The following is a 26,951-nucleotide window of genomic DNA, read 5'->3' as shown; positions in this document are numbered from 1 at the left end:
AATCAGCACATACGTTTAAGCCAAATAACACTATAGGCTGGAAATTAAAACCTACCCGAACTCTCCGTTGCGTGGTATCCCACACACCATTACACTGGAGGACCATTTCAGGAAACCACACTTTACAGTTCCCAGTGTTTTGCTGCAGACACCGCGGCTTTACAGATGCTGGGTGTACTTGGTTGATTTCCTTCAGCATTCTTGTTCTGTCTCTCGTCTGAGATCCAGGATTAGGTCTGATGCTATAGTCGGCCACTTTACTCGACCTGAATTTCCTGTCCTCACTTGGCAAACTATATCGCCCTTTAAAACACTAACGATTATAACTGATCTAAACAGTGTCAGTTATTTATCTATAGCCAATCATTTTAAAACAGTATCATTTATATTAACCGCAGATTAATCATTTTTTTTAGTTAATTCATCTTCTGGGTTTTGTGGTTTTAATAATTTTATACTTTGTTTCTTATTTCCATTTTTTTTTCAATCAGTTGCATACGGAGAACTTTGCAATCAATTTCTTTCCCTATCATGCCCCCAAGGCCCTTGTTGTGTGTTGCTGCCGTGCGTGTTCTCATTGCAGTAACTCTGCTCTGCTTGGCTGCAATGTTGCAACCCTTAATTGTATTAATTATAATATGTGGATGAGCTCCACACTCCCGCCCTGGTACTTCCGCATGGTTTCAGTAGAGAGCTCGCTCACCCACTCTCAGTTTCTTCTCTGACGGTATTGAGCAGGTGGAACAATGTGGAAGCCACAGTCAGCTCTGAGGACGATTCTGCAGTCCTCATTCTTGTTTTCAGGTATCACCATCCTGTGGCTGACTCCCACCTGTCATTTTTTTGCTAATGTTAAATTTTTCTGTTGACTTAAATGCTTAAGTGCATATTTTTTACACCTTACAGAAATCATAGTGGACTTCTGAAAGCAGGGCATATCTACTCTACCATGTATAGCTTGATGTTAGGAGTAGGCAGGTCAAAAGATTACATGGATCACAAAATCTGATGGTACAAACACAAGAGCTTCATACAGTGTGAAGTTCTCCAGGTCCAAGAGGCAGATCATAGCATATTGATAGTTTCCTCTAGACTCCTTTTGTTAGTAATTTATGACACCGGCTTAGCAAACCCTGATTTCTACCCATGCGTACACCCACAAGATCTTGTCCTATCACATGCCTATGCATTTATTTCTGAGAATTTCTAGAAGCAGGAAACAGAAATGATGAATTTTGTTAAAATACATACTAAGTTCCCAATAAGCTGCTTTCAACTCGCAGTACAAATCAGTGAATTATGATCTCTCCATGAAGAATTGCCATTCTAGCAAAAGAACAAAAGACACGTATCTGTCCACTGTTGTGCACTATGATTTAAATGCTATTAAAATCTAAAATGTATCTGGGATAAAGAGGTGGTGTTTGGTTAGGAAGAATGTGGCTGCACTTAAAAGTAATTGAAGTGGGTTCTATTGAGAGGGTGACGTATTTTAAAGACAAGAGACAGTATGAGGTTGCACACATTTTGGTATATTGAGATGGTCAAGCATTAGAGATCAAAGTAGTGGCTCTTGACCTTTTTAATGCTGGGACCCTTTAATAGAATTTTCTTCATGTTGTGGTAACCCCCAACCATAAAATTATTTTTGCTGCTACTTCATAACTGCAATTTTGTGACAGTTATGAACTATAATGTAAATATCTTTGTTTTCCAATTGTCTTATGTGACCTCAGGTTGAGAATCTCTGGAATAAAAACACAAAGAATAGATTAATACACCATAACCTTCTGAACTGTGAACATCCAAAGGAAGGAAAAGCAAGATAGGGCCAAATTTCATGGTGCTTGGACTCAAAGATCTCAAGTACTTTGGCCTATCTTTCACTGAACTGGGGTATCAGGAGAGAATCTGATTGCTAACATTGCAAAAAATCTCTTTGTATCAAGACATGATGTGAAGACCATGAATGCATACTTAAAACAATTGCACTTCCAGACACTGGCATACTACTGAGGCAATGAAAAAACAAATGAGCCCTCAAGCCATGAAAGACACAGAAGAAACATATGTACATTTTTAAAATTCCAGGGAGGCAAGTTTAAAAACCTACAGCTGGATGGTTTCAAATAAATGATTCACTGAAAAAGTAAAGCAGGAGATACATTTAAAAAATCACTGGTGGCCAGGAACTGGAGTGGAGGAAGAAACCTGGGTAAGGAGAGAAAGAGGGTTCTCGTGGAAGTGAGTTTGTAAGGTTTCCTGATGGTAGCACTTGATGCCAGAACAAATCCATCAAACCCATATAATGTACAATAACAGCATTGATGGATTATAATACATCTATGTAGGCTCGTCAGGTGAAGAGCATCACTTCAGGTGAAGGGGGTTCTAATATGAGGCCCTGTACATGTGTGGGAACAGGAAATGTGTTTCTACATCTTTGAAAGATTTTCCTGGCTTCTGTGTTGTCAATATAATACCTGAGGTCTAAGGTAGGCCTTGTGGACCAGTTTAGCTCTATCACTGGACCCCAGCAAGAACTGACAGTTGTGTGTTATACCAGAGATGTGCTAACAGGAAACATTCAGAGTCTGGAAATTCTGAAAATAGGAACAGAAACCTTTTCAAACGACAAAGTTATATGAAGTAATACAAACAGAAGGCACAAGACCTTGACTGAGATGTAGGAAGTTTGGAAATACTTTGGTAAGGCAACTCAGAAAAGACTGGAGTTAGATTTAGCCAAGTTAAATTGACAATCAAGTGGATATGCCAATGATTTTATGAAACAAACTCACTAGCTAGTGTAGAATCTGGCATGGAGTTTCTTTCTTTCTTTCTTCCTTCCTTTCTTTCTTCCTTTCTTTCTTTTATCTTTTTTTCTGCCCATGCCAAAGAATGCTTGGAAATCTCTCATTGCTACTTTTCCCATTAGAGTCTTCAAGCTGAAAAAGGCATCTGTTATAGTTTATCTATGCTCAGCCCAGGGAGTGGCATTATTAGAAGGCATGGTCCTGTTGGAGAAGGTGTGTCACTGTGGATGTGGACTTTAAGACCCTCATCCTAGCTACCTGGAAGTCAGTATTCTGTTAGTAGCCTTCAGATGAAGATGTAGAGCTCTCAACATCTCCTGCACCATGCCTGTAATGTTGCCTTGATGATAATGGACTGAACCTCTGAACCTGTAAGCCAGTCCGAATTAAATGTTGTCCTTTATAAGACTTTCCCTGTCATGGTGTGTGGTCACAGCTGTAAAACCCTAACTAAAACAGCACCTAAAACAGAATTTCCTCTTATGTTGTTGCAATAAATGCAAATTCCAAGGGAACCAGAAAAGACTAAGCTCTAGAGATCACATTCAGCAAGGACAACAGGACCCTTCCCCCCTTTCCTCCCCACAGTATCATTACCTACAGTTTATGTCTTGGCAATCTTCTACTTTCTCTCTGCTCCAGTTGGGGAATGAAGCTTCTTGTATTGAGCCTTGTGATCCTTCCCCTTTCATTTATTTTCCTCCACCACTCTCAAACTGGTTTTTCTTCCTTTTCTCTCATTTCAGCTTCAACTCAAATATTCTCCCTGTAGCCACTCCCAATTCTGTGCTTGAGCCATCGTTAAATTATTCTTTTTATACTAACTCTCTAGTAGAGGCTGGATGAAGATGGAGATATCAGGACATCAAGTAATATAATGTGGAAGACAGTAGGAGGCCAAATTAATGTAAGTGACTCCTAGCACCTATTTCTGCCTCCTTAAAAACTGCAATGCCAGTGTTTTCTGGTCTAAAAGTGTAATAGAGCAATACTGCAGAGTCTGATCACTCACTGTTAAAACATCACAGGGTCCAGTATTTCTTCCTGCCATCCACTCCACTCTTCTGTCTGCTCCCATGTGTTCGTCCTCAATAGCAGGTCGCCAGGAATTTCAACTAAGCCAAAGAATTGTGCCTAAAATTGACTGTGTATACCAATCTAGCTACTGATTCTGGGTAAAATCAGTTTGTTTTTAGAATTTCTTCATATGGCGGTGGAGGACCTAATGCACCCAAACGCGGAGCAGGACACAGCTCGGTGTTCTGAGTAGGAAGGCAGATTCCAGCTGGTGGACTTCCAGCCATTTCTGCACCTGGGAAAAAAGGGAGAGTGTCATCTCTCAGGTGACAGGCAGTGTGTGGAGGAGGTGAAATCTGTCCTTTCTCAGATCACTGGAGCAAGAGAGATTTATTTGTGCCCTTGAAAAAAAAAATTTACAGCCATGTTCTTCGCCACAGTGATAGCTGAGTCACTGTAAGGAGCAAATTTCCCAGAATGATCAGCCCACGCCATTACTGATTAATCCGCCTGGAAACATTTACATTGGAGCAAGTGGAACCAGAAAGAAATGTTCTGTGACAGGGACCACGAATATAATTCCTGTAAAGACTAGTACTGTCTTGCTGAAGGTCTTGTCATAGGAAACCCAAGTGTCACTAGAAACATTAGTCTACTATTAAAGTCCCCCATGTCTTGTTTATGTTTTCAAAATGCCATGAATACCAATAGTCCAGTAGTAAGTAGTAAGCAGGTTGACAGAAGCTGGGACAAGTTTTCACTTAAAATGCACACATAATAAAGACAAGACACTCTAAGTTTAAGAAAAACTTTTGAATAGATGTTCTTACAACTAGATTATATATAATACAGCCATTAAAAAAGCATTTCTTTTCCAAAGTCGTAACCTTGAGAGACCTTGAGTTTTTTTCCAGTGGCTGTTTCAGAAATCAGTATTTCCTTGAAGGACTATTTTTGAGTCACTGGAAAAAAAAATCAATCGTAATATTTTATAGCCCTCTCTTTTTGCATACTTATTCTTTTTATCCTGGGTATTTGTCTAACTCTGAATTTCATTGACATTTTTATATATTAACTTTAAAGGAAACACAAGCATACCCACATATTTACATATTGATTATATCTGCTTTTGAATTATAATGGCAAGGTCATTACTCCCCCTGGAAACTCTACAGGCTACAAAGTCAAAATTGTTTCTCCCTGTCCTCTTCCAGGAGAGGTTCACTCATCTTCCTTGAAGGCCTCAGACTTGGTAGCATCCGGAAGATGACAAAGAACATACCATAGTTACCAATAGAATTCAGAGTGCTAGACATTAGCTCACTGCGGGAATCTCTATGCATACCACCAAAAAATACTCTGTATGGATTATGAAAACTGAAATGTATTAAATATGTGTCACTTCTTGCTCCAGTGTTTTTCTTAGAATAGATTTTTAATTAATTAATCCAACTCCATGCCGAAATTATATTACATTTACTTGGCTTACTTTTTTTCTCTTTTTGGGCAAAAGAATAAGAATGTATATCTCTGAAACAGAAACATTGTCTGAAGGAAGAAACTTAGAAAAAGTTTCTTTTTTCTAAAGTAAAAATAAAGGTAAAGCATGCATGTATAGTGTTTAAAGTGAGCCACAGATACAGCAAAGGATCATTGCTCTTCTGTAGCATCAAATAGGGTGCCATGTTAGGAGCATATAGCAAGTTAAATCTGTAACACTATTTTTTTTAATCAAAGCAACTTTAATGTTCATATAATGATTTACATCATCATCATCTTTAGATATGACTCAAATCACTAAGTAAAAATATAGTAAACCTTTCAAAGTGCAGAAGCTTGGACTGAGATTACCTCAGATGGTGTATGCTATCAAATGGAATTAAAGCTGATCTCCTCACCTCAATAATTACCTCCATGCAGAACATATGCATGAGTGGGAGGTCTTTTCCTGGTAGACTGCTGCTGAAGTGAGTGCAAATTTATCAGTAACAGCCTGCAGCTGGGGAACATTTGGCCAGTGCTTGACACATAGTATTTATGCTACTTTTAATTGATTTATCCTGCTGACATCAATATTGTGATCTGGGTGATGTGATCCTGACAATTTGTCCCTGTGGTGAGAAAATGGAATCTCTAGACTCCAAAGTTCCGTGTTGTTTTTAATGGTTGTTTTGAAAACCATAGGTGTTTTATTGATAAGCTAATTAAACCAATAGTCTTAGAGAACTTTGAAACAGTATGTGTAAAAACAAATTCACGGGGTTAGAAGCGGCTGGAATGGGGGATTTATGTATTTGTTTGTGTGTGCGTTTGTTTATAAGGCATGTATGGAGGTTAGAGGACAATTTGCAGAAACCGCTTCTTTCCCTCCTGCCATGTGACTCCCCAGGGATTGAATTCGAGTCCTCAGGCTTTAGCAATGGCCGTTACTCAACCAAGTCATTTTGTCAGCCTTTTAGCAACTTAATTCAGTTTAAACTTATTGCGGAAACCCTATAGCTTTGACAGAAAACTGTTGGTGGAAGGACCCATTTATTATTCAATTCTGTTACACGTTCATCAATGAAGTATTATAATTAGAGTACAGATTTCATATGTGATTGATAATAATTGCCAAAGATTTGACATACTTTAGCATACATTTCACTTTTTCCTTTTTCCCTTCATTGGAGCACTGGGAAATGCGGAAGGAGGAAAGCTCCACCTGGCTTTGAACTTATTATGTTGGCCAGGCCATGCTGGAAACATGCAGTCTTCCTGCTCATGTCTCCTGAGTGCTGTGATTATAGCTAGGATCACCATGTTTGGTCATCTTTCCCTGCTTTCTTGCTCTCTCTTCACGTAGACGAGAGGCTAGAAAGTCTGGATGTGAGTCGTAGTTCTATGGTACACCAACTGGAAGGCTTCCTCTTCAAATGTCTCTGTTTCTACATCTTCAGAGTGTTGAGAATGGTAGCAATTGTTTCTCAGAGAGCCCTCTGTGAGAGCAAATGGGAGTGGTCTGCACACCTAAGAAACACTGACTCATCTGGCATTAGCAGAAATGTGTGAAGGAAGCATGCTGTATTCCCTTCCTAACATGCCATAGGGTGTTTACATGTGGTTTATAAACCACACAGAGAAGCTCTAACAGATCCTGTAGTAATAGAAGGCTGAGCCACCCACAGGGAGGAAGAATTGACTATACGAAGGCTTGCCACCCGTCCAGGTCTCTGGAGCCCTTCATGCTCTTCCCAAGTGAGGACACTCACATTTAATCACTGCTGGGAAAACCAGCACTTCTTTTTTCCTTCTGAAAGAGGAAAAATAAAAACAACCATCTGTGACATTGCAGAAAAGGATGGGGTTAGAGGAACTGCATAGCTGGAAGGCCGGGTACCAGGGCCATCAGCCCTGAGGGGCTAAGGCAGAGTGAGCATCCCCAGAGGAAGCAGAGTCAGAGGTCTTTATCAGGGATGCTATGCAGACTGCACGGTAAACTAGCAGTGTTCATTAACGTGTGGACAAACAGAGGTGCAACCGCTCCTTCTGTCTCTTCTAATGAATGTTAGGCACTTACCTACCCCCAGCCTTATCTGTTTTCCACTTATCTCTCAACCCTCCAATTCATTTCCCATTATAACATTAAATGCTTACTTCCTTATTAAAATGGGCATCTATTCAGCCTTTCAGCTCTACAATGTTACCTTCCATTAGGGCACAATTTTACTCTTATTTTTAGTGAATTATTTTTGGCGTTAATTCATTGTAAAAGTCACTTGGCATTACTTTTCAAATATAAACTAAAACACAAACTAAAATTCACATGCACACATATATGCATATATATATATATATATATATATATATATATAAAATTTTGAAATCAATGCAATGACTCTTTCACTATTTGATGGTCCCCACTCTACAGTACGGAATGTTCTAACCATAATAGATGGGATCCTTGCTCTGAAATTAGTTGAAACTTGCATGGATTCCCTTAAGAACTGTCTCACTGTATGTTCTCATTCTCCACATGTGCTGGGAAGTGGGGAAGGGAAAGGGAATGGGGAGAAGGAAACGGTTGCAAATCTTCTTTACTTTCTCTTGAATTATCAACTAGAGGCAAGCTCCCAAAACATGATTAAAATAACAGGTAACATTCTGAAGCCGACAAGGAGTTCAAATAAGGTGTCATTTTACTCCTCATTCAAGTGGTAGGGGAAAAAGAAAGACAGCTCCATAGCTCTAGGATGAAAGCCTGAGAGAAAAAGGCAAGCGCAAAGAGAAGCTGGCTCACAGCCGATCACACTCTGGAAGACCTAAAGCAGAGATGTGACTCAGAGCAGGACAGGGAGGCGGTGTAGTGTAGGGATGAGGATGACCAAGAAAGGAAAACTGCTTATGAGAGTCTGGCTGGATCCTGGAACAGGAGGTGTGCACACGGCAGAGCAGAAAGGGGCGGTTTAAAGTCTCTATGAAATGAACCAATGACCGTGAGTCTTCTCGCACCTTCAGTACCAAACTCAGATTCCAGTTCCTTATCTTCCGCTTCCTTAACTGCAGACCTTCTTGAATCCCTTCTATTCTCAGATACCCTTCCCCTGCTGAGATTCGGAATGAGTTTGCTAGGGCTGCCACAGAAACATACCACAAGCTGGGTGGCTTTATCAGCAGAATTCTTTCCTCCTGATTCCGGAGGAGATATTCAGGATCCAGAGTCAGCAGGGCTCCTGTCTCCTGAGACCGCCCTCCTCAGCTTGCAGATGGCCATCTTCCCCTCCTGTCTTCACAGCATCTTCCCTCCGCTCTGTTCCTGTCCCTGTCTCCGAAGTAATCTCCCTTCAGAGGAATACCAGTCAGACTGCATTAAGATCCACGCTGCTTAACCTATTTTTAATTGAACTGGATCTCTAAAAGCTGTAACTCCAAAGATTTCCATGCACTGAAGTACTAACTAGTTGGACTTGGTAAGATGAACTCAGTGGATACACCACATGACTCACGGCAGGATATACCAGAAAGATTATTTCTTCTGTTCCTGTGAATAATGAACTTCACGCAGCAAGCATGGTGTCCACAACAGGGAAGGCTGAGCGCATTTAATGTCAAGGTCTCCTGCACTGGATCCAGTGACCACACAGGGAGGTGTCTGACGCTAGAATATCACATGCAAGTGCCAAGGTCCTAGGACAGAAGTGGGATCCATTTATGTGAGCACTGAGTCAGCAGAGTAATATGAAAAGGTGCCATCGCTGGACCAGGAGATTTTCCATGGACCTTGTGTGTTTGACTGAGACCCCAGGGACCTTCTCTGAGTAACATCTCATCAGACATTGCTATGGATTCCGCTGAGAACACCTTCCTTTACATATCTTAAAAGGATGTAGAGCCCCGTGCTTACTTTTTTTTTCCCCTTTCGTCTTCCTAATCTAATAATTTGGCAACCCAGGCAGTGAAATAATGGCAGGAAATTCTATATATATGAAATTGCCCATTTTATATATTTTAGCAATAGCAAAGTTCAAACAGTTCTAGCCTTTAATCATCAGTTAAAATTTTCCTCTTGCCTTTTCGTTTTTGAGGGCAATGTCTGTGAGATCCTGAGTGTCGAATCTTTGACCCTTATGTCAGAATAACAGAGCAATTCCAATTAATATATGCAATGAGTGTTGGTATTAAAGTGAAATAACTTTTGAAGAAGTAAAATAAAGGTCCAGGAGTAACTGAGGGTTAATACGTCAAATGCACTGCATCCATTAAGATGTTTCCGGTGACCCACTTTCTGCATCCTGTGTCCTGGGCTAGGGGGGACATCCTCTGTGTGTCAGAGTGGAAGAAAGTCAGAAACCCTACTCTGATGAGTTAGTAGCTCATCAATGTCACTCAAGCCATATTTTATCTATTTATTCCCCTTTTTTCTTAATAGAGGATGTGTATAAAACTCACACATCAATCTTTCTGTGAGCATATCCTTTGTAGCAGATGTGGAGGTAGATAGAGTTGGTTTTGTCCTTACTATGTTTTGCAGGAACTACAAGATCAGGAAGGACTCTCACTTCCTGGGATAGTAAATACTTAAAAAGGAAACAGGTATGTCCAGAATGTGAATGTATAACAAAATTCTCATCTTGTATATAAATACAGCGTGGGTCTAGGCTGCGAATTGCCTCAAGATAATCTCTGGAATTTACTTCCTGAAATTATTAGCTAACGATCCCTAGGATGATAGACTTTACCACTGTCTAAATTGCTCTCCTGTATTCTATCCTAGCAAAGAGAAATAAGAATACCAAGAGGCATGCCTCTAGGTCAACATTCGCATTAAAGATTGCCTTCTCAGCAAGATGAGTGCCCTCAGACAGGCTGAGGGAGGAGGGGAAGAAGGTGAGGCTGCCTTCTGCCCACTCTGAATTGGCAAGAGAAACACAGATGAGAAGAAGTGAGAAGAAGCAATTACGCTTCTGTCCTCCAAGATGCGGAGAAATAGAAGAGCTACTGTAAGGGGGGCTAAATACGTCTTTAAAAGTAAGAACCAGAACTTTTAACTCTAGGCTTGGGAGAAAGGATGGAAAATGGCAGGAATTCAGATCACAGAATGCGGTCTCTACTCTCAGGGGTGGCCCTGTTAATATCTGAATCTTTGTATCGTGGGATAAGGGGGCTAGGATAGGAGCAGTCACACATGACTTTAAAAGCTACCTCTCCCCAGTTCATAGCAAAAGTCTACTAATATATTAACTAGGGAGGAGAGAGAGAGAAAGAGAGAGAGAGAGAGAGAGAGAGAGAGAGAGAAGCCCTAAGAGAACTGATGAGTACTTTCTGAAGTTCACATTTATGAAATGGAGATTAAGTCTGAAAGGTCTGAAATTATTGCTTAGGACTTGGTAGATTTGAAATAAACATTACCTTTTAAAAGACAATTTCTTGCTTATTTATTTATTTATTTATCTATTTATCTATTTATGTTATATGACTTCAGCCTAATCAGAGGCTGTGATTTTAAGCCCCTCCCCCCCTCCCCGGTCTCAGGGCCATCTATGCATGTTTTTGAGGCAATGTGTTAATGTGTGAGCTGTAACGTGCTTCCCCCACCCCCTGTCAGGCAAGTTTAACATCAGGTATGTGAACCACCATGCAGCAAGCAGAAAAATATCACACAACCGTTGCTAAAACACCAGCCTTTAACAGACTGTAACACAATAGTCCAGAAGTAAAATATTTAAAATATAGCAAGCAACTTCTAATATTTAAGGATGCCTAATGGAAGAGTTTTCCTCAGAGAGAGAAGGGCCAAGAAATAAGGCTATGTGCTCTCCTTTAGAAATAAAAGTTTACTTGGAAGAAAGAAAATCACATTTTTAAATAAGTATTTAATGAAGAAAAGGAGGTCAATATTTCCATGAATATCCCTTTGACAAACATTTAGTTAGGTTTAGTGACCATAATTCTCTTGATACTACATGAAAAGTAATTTTTATTTTAGGAGAAAGATCTATTTGTTATTGTAGAATTTAATTATCCTTCCCAAACACCAATTTCTGAAATTGATAGTGGCTTATCCTTGTTTAAGTAATGACTTCAGGCTGGGAAACATATAGAAAATAAGAATCACTAAATATTTTTCTTTTGAATATATTTTTGCTAGTCCTTTGATAATTTCATTTCTGGGTAAATAATCCTAATTACTTCAACTCCTTCTAAAACTACTTCCAGATCCATCCCCGCCTCCCACAATTCCCAGATCCACCCCCACCTCCCACCATTCCCAGGTCCACCCCCACCTTCCTATCTACTCCGAAATTCCTGTCCTCCTTGTTCATTGTTAATATCCCACTGAGTCTCATTTCTGACTCATGGATAGAGACCATCTATTGAAGCATGGTTGATCTACCAGGAGCCGTAACTTTAAGGAAAATTTATCTACCATCCCAGAGAAGACATTAATTGTTAATAGTCCCTCATCTAGGAATGGGATCCTGCCTACCTCTCCCCTCTCCATGCTGGAATGGCTCGATCATGTGCAGGGAGCCACAGCTGACCTGGATTGCTGAGTCCAGAATCCTGTCACCTCTAAAAGACACTGTTTTATGCCAGTTCTTCCTGGCCTCTGGCTCTTACAATCTTTTGGCCCTCTCTTCTGCAATATTCCCTGAGCATTGTGAAGGGTGGTGATGGTGGACTATGTGTCCTTTTTGTGGCTGAACACCCCACAGACCCTTAATACTACATTTGAAAGTTAAACTCTCTTAGGTTTTTGGTTTTGTCTTTTCCATCAACTTATTTGTTTGCTTCTCTGTTTTGGATATCAAAAACTCCACACTGGCTCAAGTTTCTGAAAGGTAGCCAAGATCATTTTTATCAAGAACTCTTTTGTCACCTGTGTGATAACATAAAACCTGGAAGGGAAAAAAATCTCACCACCTCTAGATAAAAGGACAATGCTGACAGGTGAAGAAATGATGACCAACTATAGCCACAAAGAAACCATCAAGTGTTTTCATTCTGCTGACAGATAAGACTGACTGCTACAACTAACTCTTCTCTCCCCGCTTTCCTTCCCGGTGTGAAAACTGGAAAATGATGACCAGGCTATAATTTTGGATAGAACCTATAGGATGGGTGATGGTATAATCAGGACTCCTTAGAGGTTTTGCAAAGAAGTACATTAGAGCTGACTGTCTTGTGCCCAATCCTAATGGTTTCAAACTCTCCATTGGCAACTGTTACTTCAGAGAACATGGTTCAGTGTTTCTTGAGACGAGTTAAATGAGTTGGCAAGGGCTTAGTAATTAAGACTCTAACTACAGGGTAGGAAGGAGTGATATCAAAGCAAAGAGACGCTCTTCTGCACTCTAAGTGCTCCCGCTCGTTTGGGGTGTTTATCTTTGCACATTTCGATTCGTTCGTTGACTGAACAAGCTGCTTAGGTTCTTTCGCCATTCTCTACGGTGAGTCTGTGAGACATATGTTCTCTCTGCTGTCTCTTCTCTTTTCGGGCTTGATCCCTCTTTAATACATACGCTTGGCTCTCCCAATAGTTATGTATTTTCTAAGTGTGTAAATCTTCCTTGGAACGATAGTTTTTCACGATTTCACAGGGGAACCCAGAAGGATATCAGCAACTCACCATAAATGGGATCCAAGTCTCCAACAGCAAAAACAGCCATGGTGCGTCTGGGGCGATCAATTCCACACCTTTTCAGCCAGCACTGCAGACAGAAAAGCGCTACTCCACAAAGGAGAACCACCATGACAATCAGCAGGAGGAGCCTGGCACCAAACATAACAGAGGAGAAGTGAGGTGGAGCCAGTAGAAGTGTGAGTGTCTGTCACTGTCTGGGAAGTACACAGGGCCTCAGCTATGCTTAGGCGAACGAGTGCAAAGGTGAATGTCAAGTTCTTGGAGGAATCCGTTATCACTCTCCATTGCCAATGTCCTCAGGGAGGGCTGGTGCTGAGAGCTGGTGGCAATAATGTGTTCCTTGAAACTAGAGGGTTCATCTAAAAAGTGAAGTCACTCTTTCCTTTTCCCCTTCCTTCTTTCCCCTTTCTTTTCCTTCTTTTACTCAACATCCTATTCATTTGATCCATTAGTATTTAAACAAATGTACATGTTTGACATATCGGGGTTAAGGATTCAAGACAGAGAGGATAGGGTCTCTGCCTTTGAGGAATTGAGTGTTTCATTCACAGAATTAATGTTGAGTTTGGAAAATTATGCAAGTTTTGATTTAGGGTACTAGAAGAACTGTTTTAAATGTTCTGTAGGAATATCTCATTAAAGACACATTTGGCTATGTTGGATGGCTTTTACAACCAGAGGTAGAAAGAATCATTTGGAAAGTTTTCAAGAAGGAATAATTATTTTATCATTAACAAACTCTAGCTATAGAATTAACTCCGAGTCTTGAAAACCATGGATGCTTTATCATAGGAGGCATTTAGCAAACACTGGCCTGAAACTGATATTCTCTGGACGTTGACTCATAGTTGCCCAGTTTTCCCTCAGCCATGTGTATCCCCGTTAGTCTCAAACCAATCACTCGCCAACTTATGAAGAAAGAGACCGCAGAGTGTGTGGATTTGGGTTGGGAGGTGTGTTATACCCGTGTCCCCAAAGCTCAGGGATGCCTCATGGGAGGGAAGAAATAGGAAAAATGTCAGAGGCAGAGGGAGCAAATGTCTGTAATGAGACTGCATCTGATGGACTTGACTGTTTTGAGTTACCTAGGAGGAGAAGTGTGCACACACAGCCACGTTTTATAAAAGTTTTCAGAGAACCTTACCAGATAGACCAGCCATCAGGATATTGTTCATCATAATTTACACACCTAGTAATACAGAAAGAGCAGTGAGTCTCTAATTTTAGACAAAGGAACACTATTCCTTGGGCCTTCAACTTTATACTCAACATATCTATTTTCCCTGAATACCTACTTGATCACTTTCCTACAGATAAGTTCCCAATATACTAAGAAATATTTACCCTATCTCTACCTCACTCAAGACACTCAGAAGACAAGTAGATTTGCACTAGATGTGTAAATAAAATACCTCATTGTGATAGCTTTGAGTCTAAAAAGTAGATGATCTGAACCATGGAGTAGTTAGCTAGGAACATTTTAAGGACAAAATGCTAGATGCATTAGGTGATAGTCATTCTACCACTCTCATTCTGTATTTTCAGCTGTTCAGATAGAGCCCTTCATAATTCGAATTCTCTATGGTGGTTTGGTTTATAATTAGTGGAACTAGCTCCTAGGATGTGAACAGGCATGTGGTATTCAACTCAAGAGTTGATACCAGGGACTAGGATATTGCTGTGATAGACCTGACCATGCTTCTGTTTGGAAGAATGTGGATTTTGGGACATTGGATTTGGAAAGCAGTGGAATGCTGTAAGTGGGGGATGAATGGACTATTCTAGTAAAAATATGGAAGACTTTGTTGCTGAGAGTGGTTTAAACTGTGCAGACCTGGTCCAAGTGGAGAAGAATTTCAGGATGTGGCCTAGAGACTGTTTTGTGGTATTTTGGTGAAGAATGTGCTTGTCATTTGCCCTTGTCTGTGCTGGGAGGCATAGCACGCTGAATGTAGAGGGCCTTTCTTCAGAACTCACTGTGCTGATGCTGATCCTGGGAGTGAACAATGATACTGGTCACTAGAGCCTGGTTGACTTCTGAAAAGAAGATATTCATAGTCATGCTGCCCTTTAGGCAATGTTAAAGTCAGGCCGAGCACGATGTAGCTTGAAAGCATTCATAATACATCGCCCCCAGCACTCTTCTTGAGGTAGTGCACTAGGTGTTCTAGGACAATAGTCAGAAGTCATATTTGACACATCACGGTTTTTGTTTGATGCTTGTTTGTATTTGGTTTTCTTTGTTTGTTTTATGCCAAACACACAAGACAAAAATCATTTACTGTCTCAGAATTTGGCTTTTTTTATTTTTTGAGATTTGGATTTGGGGTATGTTTTTATTTGGGGGTACCTACAGAGGCTAACAATGTTCATAAACACAAGTGGCTAAGAGGAAACTGGACGCTTGAATGTAACTTCTAAAAAGGATTCTAAGAAAAGTTAACATCGGAGAAGAAGCTTGAAAATAATCAATCACAGATCTTATAAGGGGCCATGATGTCATCTTTACCAGTTCAGGACTGAGCCCAAGTGCTAATGCCTGTGCCGTAAATATGCTACCAGCTGAGCACAGAACATGACAATAAAGACCATCCTGGTAAAGCATTGGAACCATTCGACAAATAGTAATTTTTCTTGTAGAGACTTATCTGAGATACTGTAATATTTTTATAGTTTGAAGTTTTGTATATCTATATACACACACATATTTGACTTTTGAAGTCACACCTATATCTATATCTGTATCTATGTCATGAAACTCTAAAGTATTAAAATGCAGCAATCTTAAAAACATGGTATGCTACTCAAATTATGAGCAAACCATGAACTCTTGTTTTAGATCCTTGACCTCTAAGCTCCTGGCTGGGAAATGGAGTGTTTCTTCCTCAAACAGAAATCTCTACCAGTATCCATTTTCATTTAAGATGGTCTATAGAGTGTAAAGTCAACCATAAATATTGAGTACCTTGTTTTGTTTGTTATTTAAAACCATTGAGCCATTTAACATAGATTTCAGGGTTAACACGTATCCAACCTCATTTCGTTTCCTCCTTCTGAGCCCGTTGCACCCCCTTGTGGAGGTTCTGAAGAATAAAAGCTTGGGGAACTTCACTGGAGAAATGAAGTTATAGTGTATCTTCACAATGACTGGCAAGGAGGGGCCATGTATTTCGTTCTGATCATGCACACCTCAGAGTCAGAGTATGATGGACATCAGTTCCCACACTTGAAGAATTCAGGAAGACCTACAGAGCTATTCAGAAGCAAAGAAGATGGTCTTCTGACTGCAGGGACATCCTCCCTTCTTCCTGGACTCCAGGTCTTTCTCAAATTGTGTTTTTTAAAAGTAACTTTTGAGTTCTAAAATAAACTCTAACAATATTATAATGGCTCCAATTTTAAATGTAATACTTTCAAAGTAGAGAAAGGTTGTATTCTTTAAACAAAAAAGTTATCATTGAATAATATTCTGCCTAGGATGCTGATGTTGGTCCTAAACCAGCCACCAGTCAAGTTACAAAGAAAGGGAGTACAGTGTGCAAGTTTAAATGGGGTAGCTGTATCATACTGGTGTCTCCAAGGATCAGACATCATCATAGAATTTGGGGGCAAACAGAAAGTGTACAAGACCAATGGTAGAGCATACCTCTAGTCCCAGCACTAGGGAGGTTGAGGCAGAAGGATCTTTGAGTTGGAGGACAGCTTGATCCACACAATGAGTTCCAGAAAACAGCCAGGGATACACAGAGAAATTCTGTCTTGAAACAAGCAAACAAACAAAAGACCAAAGCCAAACCAACCAATGAATCATCACCACAACAAAAAGGTTGTAAGAGCCAAAAGCAATGAACATCTATAATAAAAGTATTTGATAGAAGTGGCAGTTGGACACACAAACTCACAATGGCTGGGACCACATGTACAAAACCTGGAAAATATCACAGACAAATTCCTGGCATGGCTAGGGGATGAGCTCATGCCATTCCACACCACGTGAGGAGCTCGTGACAGTTGTTCACTTTTGTTTTCTTCCTCTGGAGAGAAAGAGCTACTTTTCTTGAGGCATACAAGCTCTAAGGGCAGTTTGCTCTCTGGGAAATAAAGCCCCACACCCACCCACATACAGGCAGCTCTAACTCAACTCACTGGGTATGAAGAGGCAGAGAAACCACAAGATGGGGAAGAGAAGTGCAAGAAGTTAGGAGAGTAAAGGTGGGCAAAGGATGGGATGGGTAGGTTGGGTTCAAACATTCTATGCGTGTATGAATGTTAAAGGAATTACCTAGGCCTCTCTCACATATGTAGCAGATATGCAGCTTATTCTTCATGTGGACGCCCCAACAATGGGAACAGGGGCTGTCCATGACTCTGTTGCCTGCCTATGGATCCTGTTCCCCTATCTGGGCTGTCTTGTTGGGCCTCAGTGGGAGAGGGAGTGCATAGTTCTGCAGTGATTCTATGTGCCTGGGCGGGTTGGCACCCAGAGGGAACCTCCCCCTTCTTAGAGGAAAAGGGGAGGTAGGATGGGAGAGGGGACCATATGAGGGGGGAGATTAGGAGGAAGAGAGGCTGAGATTGGGATGTAAAGTGAATAAACTAATTAAATTTTTAACTTAAAAATTTCAACTGAAAAGGAAAACTGCAGAGAAAAATACAAGTCTGTAGTTTTTAAGATTTAAGGAAACACTTGATATTAGAGGTCTCTACAAGTAGATATCAAAGGAAAAACACTGTATAAAGAAGCCCCTAGGCTCTTTTTCATTTGGATGTTGTGGAACGATTCCTACTCGCACAGATGGCTAGACCGATCCTTACTGCTCCCCCTTGTGCTGTAAATCTATGGACTGAAGTCACAAATTTGTTCATGTGGTGACTTCAGGAAGCAACCTGGAGAGCTGCTGGGCTCTCCTCTGTTTCCACCATCCAGTGTTTCCCACGGCAGAAACTGTTCTGGACCAGGTGCATAGCTGCATGTGAAATATTTTACTTTCAAATATCAGTGACATAAGGAGGGAGCACATTACTCTGCTTCTCCTGTAAAACTGAGAAAACCCAGTCATAGGTGAAATAACTTGGGTGGCACATCTTTTGGGGGGAAAGACACAAGAGCGTAAATAGAAATGAACTAGCAATACACTCTTTTCCTCAGCGCCCTGTGATACTGCAACTGGGGGTTGCAGACGCCATATCTCCCTATGGAGTCAACACCCAGGATCAGCAGTGGGGCTGATCTCCATCTCTGGCTTATGCTTCCTGCAGTTAACAGAAGAGGAGAAAGTCCTGTGGAGAGGAACAGAGGAAGGAGCATCGCTTACCAATTGTCCAACCACTCCTTGTTATAGAAGCCTGAGTTCCGCTAACAAGAGAAACAACATCTTCATAATAGTCTTAGAATAAATGAATAACAAATTCCACGGGCTATGTTCTTCTGAACAATAATTTCTCAGCATGAGCCACCGTGCAGTTCAGCTATAATAGTTTGGAAGTGGGAGCAGAGCGAATCATGTCATCTAAAACTTGACTGGAAATTGCGTGGTCTCTACAAAAAGCACAAACTGCTTATCCCTCAGTTATTTCACCAAGTACACAAAATTTTGAATTAAAAGTTAGATGTGAATATTCCCCCTTTTTGTAAAAATACTGAACACTGAATTCTCAGTTCTGGGTGCAAGTCTAAGTTTTGTCTGTTAGTTGCTTTCCTGTGTTACATCCTTACCTTCTATGGCAAGGTCTTACACCTCCAGGAGAGCCATGTACTGGTTATGTAACCCGAACTAGCATTGACTTGAGATCTTGATGCTTCAGCCTTCCCTCAGAGTTCTCAGATTATAAGCATGTACCATCACACCTTGACCTTTCCCTAATATTAAACAAAATGTTCAGCTCACTGAGCCAAAACAGATTGTTGACATCTCATTAGGAAGCTATTCTGGCAATTAATTTACAAAGTCATTTATATTTATATACCATATTCATATTTTGTTAATTACCATGTATTCCTTGACAGTGTAATCAGTTATGTATAGGGAGAAGAGTAGATTAAAAATATAACTAATTAAAATGAAAGGGTGTGTAACATGTTTTATTTCATACACTCAATTATAAAATTGGGATTGTATATGAAGCAGAACAATGTGTTATTTACATTAAATATTACTTTATAAATGCAGCTAGAAATACAAAAAGAGTAATTCTAACCAAATTGCAAATATCCAGTGGTTAAAAGCAAATTTAAGAGAAAGTGATAATAGATCATTTTATAATGGATATAAACTGTTTGTGAATGTCTTCGGCCATAGTTGATATACTAAAAAAAATGGCTGCTAGGTATTCAGAATGTGTTTAATGTAGCCAGGCCTCCATCAGAGTGAGCCTGCCCCTTCCAGTTATTGCCTCTCCAATATTCTCTGTTATCAAAATGCATGTCTCTGTCTTTGTTTTGACCATGAACTTTGGGCCATTTTTTTCTTATTTTTTTTCATTCCTAAAGACTATTTAGAGCTAACCATGTCTGTGATTCTTCTTCTCTAGTGGGTTTGTGTTGCTCGTTCACTGTGTAACTGGTAATTGATTCCTTCCTTTTGGTCAGGCATGCAGAACAATGGTCATAGGAATGCAGGTGAAAGAGGAGAATCTTGTTGAGATGTGGGACTTGTGTTCTCTCCTAAAATAGCACGTCTTTTATTGCAGACTCATCCAGCTAACACCGTCTTGTGTACAGTATTGTGTCTAGCTTCAGTGGATGTACTTCTTTTATGCTATTTCCCTGGAATATCAGTCACTCTTTTGTCTTTTCTACATTTCTTCCCTGCTATTTTGAATGTCAGCTGAGGCGGTCTTTTTTATCTTTACTCAGCAGAAAATAAATGAAGCTAAGTATAACAGATGCAGAGATGTAAAACGGCTCACAACGAAAGCTCACACCTAGCCATCAGCTAAAACCATGCTATGGACTGATTATCTCCCTCTTCTTCAGAGTCCTGTCAATAGCAAGGGAAAGCTGCAGCCCCGGAGCTCTAAAGCAGCTTATAGCTTCCCGGTACCGTCCTTCCTGGTTGTAATGATTGGATACTAGGGTCAACATTTAAGGCTGTCAAAGGCACAAAACAAGGAGACTAGATGTGGGCAGCCTTCAAGTCCAGAGTCAAGTAAACACTATGAAGAATCGCTCAGTCATGGCGCAGAAGAGATAGTAGATCCAAACATTAATGCAAAGAAGCAGCAATGAAGGGGCACGCACCAGCTCAAAGAGCCAGGCAGACTGTGAACAAGAGGATCTGAAACTGAACGATTCCACGGCTGAGGACAGCTCCCTCTTGGCCTGTCTCCTGCTTCAGAACCCCTGCCCAAAGACGGGGCTGTGAGAGTATGGCAGTGGTAACTGGAAACAGCTGGCTGGCAGAGTGCTCCACCCAGAGTGCAGCGCTTGGCAGAAGTGCTTTCCTGACACTTGCGCTCAGTCGCGCGGCATTACAGTTCCCATTCATCATCATCAGTCTTATCAATGGCACCTCCTCATCTCCGGAATAGAATTCTGAGAACCATTAGGTCTCAAAAAGCAACGAAATGAATCAATTATTCACACAATTCGCGTCCGATGCCCTTTGAAACGCACACACAACGCAGGATAAAATGTGGGCTCATTTAGTTAGATTTGAAAATGGACCGCTTTGAAACTGTTCCTTGAAATCACCATACTTACCAACTTGGAGGCAAAGGAAGAGGACATCACAGTTCTTTTCTGTGCTGAAAACCGTGGAAACCTTACAGGAGGAGAACCCAAGAAAACCGAAAGGCTGGAGATCCATGAGCTCCTTCTTTATTTACTCAACAGTGATCACAACGACAATTGCATTTCCTGTTTTGTTGTTGTTGTTGCTGGTCTTGTTTTTGTTTTTGTTTTTGTTTTGTTTTGTTTTGTTTTTTGTTTTTAGAAAGCGGGGAATTTTTTTAACATGATTCTCTTTAGGGCTTTTAAGTGACTTGAGTCTGCTGATTCTTTGAATATTACAAAAGCTAAATAAAAACAATATTTTTGTATCTACTTACATTTCATTGTCTTCACAGGATAGATTTGAGAGCGCTAGCTGAAACACATATTTAGAACAATAAAATTCAAGCCTTGCATTAATTTAATCCTTTAATGAAAGCAGTGCCTGGAGACAATGTGATTTTACTTCTCTCTCTCTCTCTCTCTCTCTCTCTCTCTCTCTCTCTCTCTCTCTCTTAAATTAAAAGCTTTGCAGCAAAGTTTATTGTTGGTACACAGAGTTTTAATTGAAAAAGAAATAGTCTCTGGATAGATTCTTAAATTCAGCAGGAGCAGGAAATCTACTGACGTTCCTCTGCATGCTACAGAACACAGATTTGAATGGTGTATTGTTTTCTCTGTAGATTTTTCTTGATCTAGAGAACCACTGGGACCCTTGATTTCTTTGTTTTGAATTTCAGTGAGAGGCAGGATGGTTATTATTTGGGTATTATTTTCATGTTAAGGGAAAACATTCCCCAGTCAACAGAAACAGAAGTCAATCCTGAAGGCTTTTAATAATAGTTAAATACACATACAAAGGGAGTGCTTTTAATTACTGAGGTAAATTTATGGTCACATGATATTCCTGTATGGGGAGAAAATGAAATATAACCTTTTATTTCCCAAAGAAGAAAAGAAATAACCTTTGAGAGGTCCAAAATCTTCAGCAATCTAACAAAATTATCTTAGTTCTAGGTGCTGAAAGGTAGAGGTTACATTTTCCACCCACAGTCTCAAGAAAAGAGATGTTTCTTTTTAGAGACTGTGTTTGTATGCTACTTTGACTCTCAATGGACACTGCTTTGTACAAGACTTTTCAAACATCACTTACTTGTAGCACTGAGGGGCTGGTAAGGTCAGTTGAAGCTTTTACTTTCCCAGACTATCACATGTAAAGATGAGTACAAATAAATTGTTACAAAATTTCAAGTGACAGGCTTGGGTTTTTTTTTTTTTGTATTTAATATGTGATTTCCCTTTGATCTCAAATGTGCCTTTTTTAGCACCTAGTGTTTATGCCATATGGAGGGATGGATTGGCCATCAGAGAGCATGATAATGAACAATTTATAAGCACAGAAAATGAGTTGTATTCTCTTTTGCTAGAATGCTGCAAAGAGATTTGCATACTAACCGGGAGCAAAATGAGCATTCAAATTCTGTCTATAAAGAAACTTTGTTTATGATTAGATGTAAACCATTTGGGATCTAGCTTAACAGATAAAACAAATTAAGCCAGCCTTTTCCTTTCAAGTCACTACCTAGTCTTCTCTGTCCATTGTACCCGAGTAAGGAGTGCGTGGTATCTCATTAATACCACCAAAGGGCCAATGCATTAGCTGCCAGGCTCCCAGGTTGTTATGAAACAGAGAAAGAAGGTCTTAATATGCTGTGCTCTTCAACCTTTCAGATGCCTTGCATTCAAGTAACAGAAATACAAGGATGCCAGTATTGGTTCCAAAAAGATTCTGCTACAGACTAGCCACATAAAACTAAAAGTTGCTCTGTCTGCTGCAGGAAGAGCTGAAAGTCTGTCAGGATCCAGTGAGCTGCAGAGATTGACAGACATTTTCTAAATTAGTACAGCTATAGCATTTCTGTGTCCATAGCATTTCTGAGTTTGAAAACAGCCCAAAGTATAAGAAAGTAAAGCACAGCATACAATTCTGTCAGGTCTTTCAGGAGCTGTGCAGATAGGAACAAAGAAATGAGACTTGAGGTCACGAATTTGCTGGGTTTCATTCTTGGAACAATAACTAATATAAAGCATTGGGTGCTGGTGGCACCTGGAAGAAATTACATGCAGTAGTAAAATCACACAAAGGACAAATTCTCAGTGTATCAACCCCATAGAGACCCCCCAAAGCTACCAGAAGTATCAATTATTACCTGGAATAGTGGCAAACACAGGTATCCCATTGTTGGGATTTTGGAAGCGACACGGAAAGGACTGGATCTTGACATATTAAAGAGAATGATGCACCCAGATCCGTAGCTCACTCACTCTGATTAGCTTTCTCAGAATACGTTAGCTGCTCTGTGCTACGTGTCCTGCTGCAGTGTGCATTAATGATGGAGTATGTGACCAATAAAGGGCACCCAGGGACGGAATGTAAGCTACATGCTCACAGGGACTAGGAGCTCAAGGAGTTGAAGGTCAGAACCCAGGGAATGTTTGTCAAGGCTTTTAAAGGCTGACCTGCAAAGCCAGCCGGCTGTTTGAATAACTTTCAGTATTCAAGTGCGGACTTCATTCCAGGGAACATGTTTTCTTTCTTTCTTCTTCTTTATTTATTGTTGAAATAACATCTTGGACCTGTAAATATGAATTCAATTGTTGACGCTTTGTAGAATATCTTTGCCCTTCTTTCCCTACATATCATTTTGAGTAGGACATTGTCCTCCACCTTGTGCCTTCAGTGATCAGATTAGCACATTTAAAGTTTAAAAAGACAGTGGCAAGGAGAGGATAAGTAAATATATCCTTTCATATATAACTAAAAATACTAGAAGGTAATTATTGGGCAATATTTACTAAATTAAAAAATACCCTTTGGCCACAGCTCTACTTTTCTAGAAAGTATCTATATCTGTACATTGTTTAAACCTATAAATGGTACATATAATAATTCACAGTGCTACCCCCTAAAATACCAAATGTCCATCAGCATGATCAAATACAAAATGGCTACTTCCATGCAGCAGAATTGGAGAAGGCTATTATGGTTATTTCCAGGAATTATGTTTAAATATGAGGACAGACCCGGAGTGATGCAGAGAGGGCTTTTAATGTTATTTTTAAATGAAAGGTACAAATGATAGGAGTTGGCCTATAGCATGTTGAGATTTTTATACAAAGGAAGGATAATGGGTTTCGGCTGTGTAAAATGTGCTGTATATGCTTGTGTGTGCGCAGAATGTGACACAGATTGTCAAGTGTTTGTAAAAGAGAACTGGAGACTGATGAAAGAAGTGAGGTAGAGAAAAGATTCTACTATGAGTTTCTTGTCTGTTTGCTACATGTACATCTTGTCTATATGTCATTCAAATGTTTTATGCACTCATGCTTAAAGGGCCATATTTGACATCAAATATCTAGAATTCAAAACATAGTAAATTCCACGACAGTTTACCAAACTCAATTTTAATGATTATATAGGAACCCATTTATGATCACCTACATAGATTATGCTGGAAATAAATGGACCGTCTCAGTTAACTAAAGTCCAGCTCTGAACTTGGAATTATGGCTTCTGGATTATTTGCACTGCATCTGGACAGGCAGAGCAGGCTCAGTGACAGCCATGGTCTGTTTAGTATGCAGACACAGACACAGCCATGAATTTCAAAGCAGAGGAAGGGCTCAGTGCCAACGCCAACAGGAGAAAAGTAAACCAAGCCTACAGTATTATTTGTGCCTCAGACAGCCTCCATTTTGAGTGTCTTTGAAGCCTGTAATTAAACAGAATGAAAAATAGGCTTTTCACTGGTGAACTTATTTATTAGTCGGTCAGAAGCCTGACTTCCGTCAGCGAAGTCAATGATCTTAAGAATTTCTGGGAAGAAATGGAATGCTAGATGATGAGAAAAGAAATAGAATGGAAACAAGGGCTCAATGCTTGGGTTAGCCTTAGAAACTGGCGCAATGACCAACCAGATACAAGGAGTAAATAGTTCTTGTCTAATAGCGCATGACTGTTCAACAGGGGGCTAACTAGAGGCATAGCTACTGAATGGAGATGCAATCTACCGGCACCGCGATACTGAGAGTACCTCTGCTCCGTGTCTGCTGACTTCAACACCATGCTCATCACTCCATTTATCTTCCTTCTCTGTGAAACTCTTGAGGTCTGCATGGACCAGAGATGGAGCATGGTCCTTTCTCTGTGTATTTCCTCACAAGCATCAGCACAGGCCGGTGCTCTTGTGGGAAAATGATGGTGATGAAAAACAGTTGTCCTGAATTCTTCACAGACGTTCTATTTGAAGGTAGTTGGAGAGCCACATACAAGAACCAGTATGGAATTTGTATCTCGTTTTCACCCTGTTTCCTTAGTCGCAGCATCTTGCATAACAAACTTTGGTACCGCAACTACAAAACTCACTGGAGCAGATGAGCCATCCACAGAGTTTTTTCTTTACTATTTATGCTGTATCATTAAAACATCTCTGTGACTGTGCTTGTGAGCTTGGACATATATTAGTGAACTAATCACAGGGAACTCTAGTTGAGCATGGACTATTGATTTTGCTACTAATGAGGTCACTTAGGTTCATATGCACTTACATTTGCATATAAGGATGGGGAAGCAAAGCTCTCAGGAAGAATGGGAGAGAAGAAAAAAAGGACACATGTTGTTATTGTAAAAACAGAGGAAACTGCCCTTTGGAATTCCTGAGTGCTTGCATGGTGAGCCTTAGATCTCTAAGTTTGTAACAAGAGCACAGGCCCAAAGACATTTCTCTGTTCAGTTGTTTTGGTTTGCTGGACCTTCTCTTTGCTAAGGAGGATAGAGCACACGGAAATGGAATGGAGACTATTGACTGTGAAAACCATTGCTCTTTTCTGAGCCTAGCAAAAGCCCAAGTTCTCAGGAGCTTAGAAGTCATATTGATGTTTGTCCTTAAGGGTCATAGAATCCCAGCTGTTCCACGGGAGCTAGGGACCGAACTTCAAAGGATCAAGTGGGAATAAATAAAAGGTATTAGTGTGTGTCGTGTGAATAAAGGAAGGTCCAGACAACCAGAAAGGAGGCATCAACTACTTTCTTCATGGAAAGTGGGGGGACTGGAGCAAGGCTGTAGGAATTGAGAGACCTGTGCTGAAGTCACCACTAACCATTGGTGTAACAGTGAAACAGTTATGTCTTTTAATAATGCTTCATCGATTGATTAGTTACACTGGGACCCCTCCAACCTTCTCTTTGTCTTCCCAAGTTTGGTGTGCATGCTGCTTAAGCAAGGGCCCAAGGAATTGTTAATCTTTGGCTTCAGCATTTTCTTTCTTTAAATATTCCTGATATTCCACTGCCTCACAAAAGGGCTGGATTCTTTTTTCGGTTTCATATTTTTGTTGTTTTGTTTTGGAAATGCACCTCTTCATGAATCAAAGTGACTGACTCCCTGGCCTCTTTTGCTGTGGTACTGCTTTATCTGCTAACATTTCCCGGTCACTCTGTGTGACATGGCCAGCCAATAAGTCTGAGTCTTTCTGTGATCTGTATTTTCCAGAGAATTTTTTGAGAATGCCAAGTCAGAATACCAAACGGATGATTTTGTTGTTGTTGTTTTTCTCCCTGCTCTGGAGTGGAAACTTGATAAGTAGATGAGTGTTTTCTTGTTTTATGCTTGTTTGTCTGGAGTACCTAGAACCTAGTAGACACTCAAAAATATTTGGCGATGGCATAAACTACTTGATTGTCAATGGAATTTTCTAGAAATTGGGAGAAAGGGAGAAGACATTCTATTCCTGTGATTTCACATTCCAGTTGATGTGAGAGGGCCAAAGGGAGCTTTAATTTTAAGTCACTTTTGTTGAAGTTTTATGACACTAAAGCAATAGAAAAATGAAAAGGTATCAGGCAGATCAAACCGAAGAGAAGTGGAAAACAGAGCATTAGGCTGCTGTGAAGGAAAAACAGTCAGACGAATCAAACAACAGCTTGGGGACACTGTGTGTCTGTTGCTTTTTGAGTGGAAAAACTTGACATTGGTTTGCTCTACACTCATTACTAGATTGTACCAGCAACTAAGAGAGCATATCTGAAATGAACCGTTAAATGTAGTCCTCTACAGATTTAACACAAATTATATCACTTTGAAAAGTGCTCTGACATAACTTAGAGTTAAACATTTGCTTCAAGTGCCGATGCTTATGGTAATAATTGACAAGCTATGCTTAGTCTAGATGGGTGAGGTTGCTTTATTAACTCAGGACATCATTAAGTTCCTGAAAAAAAAGT

The 26,951-nt window shown here is 40.2% G+C and overlaps 1 protein-coding gene across 1 annotated transcript; it reads right to left on the bottom strand.

Annotated features, from left to right (window-relative positions):
* Positions 1–3,997: 3,997 nt before the first annotated feature.
* Tmem207 (transmembrane protein 207) lies at positions 3,998–23,007 on the bottom strand. The gene is made up of 5 exons (XM_032899256.1): positions 22,879–23,007; positions 21,007–21,044; positions 14,102–14,146; positions 12,943–13,085; positions 3,998–4,128 (listed from the first exon to the last, which is right to left on the bottom strand). The coding sequence occupies exons 1-5, from the start codon at positions 22,951–22,953 to the stop codon at positions 3,998–4,000; spliced, it is 432 nt and encodes a 143-aa protein (XP_032755147.1). The 5' UTR covers positions 22,954–23,007.
* Between the last annotated feature and the right edge of the window lie 3,944 nt (positions 23,008–26,951).

The sequence above is a fragment of the Rattus rattus genome, chromosome 4 (assembly GCF_011064425.1).
Source record: "Rattus rattus isolate New Zealand chromosome 4, Rrattus_CSIRO_v1, whole genome shotgun sequence".
Taxonomy (NCBI): Eukaryota; Metazoa; Chordata; class Mammalia; order Rodentia; family Muridae; genus Rattus; species Rattus rattus.
This window is presented reverse-complemented; position numbering and strand designations above follow the sequence as displayed.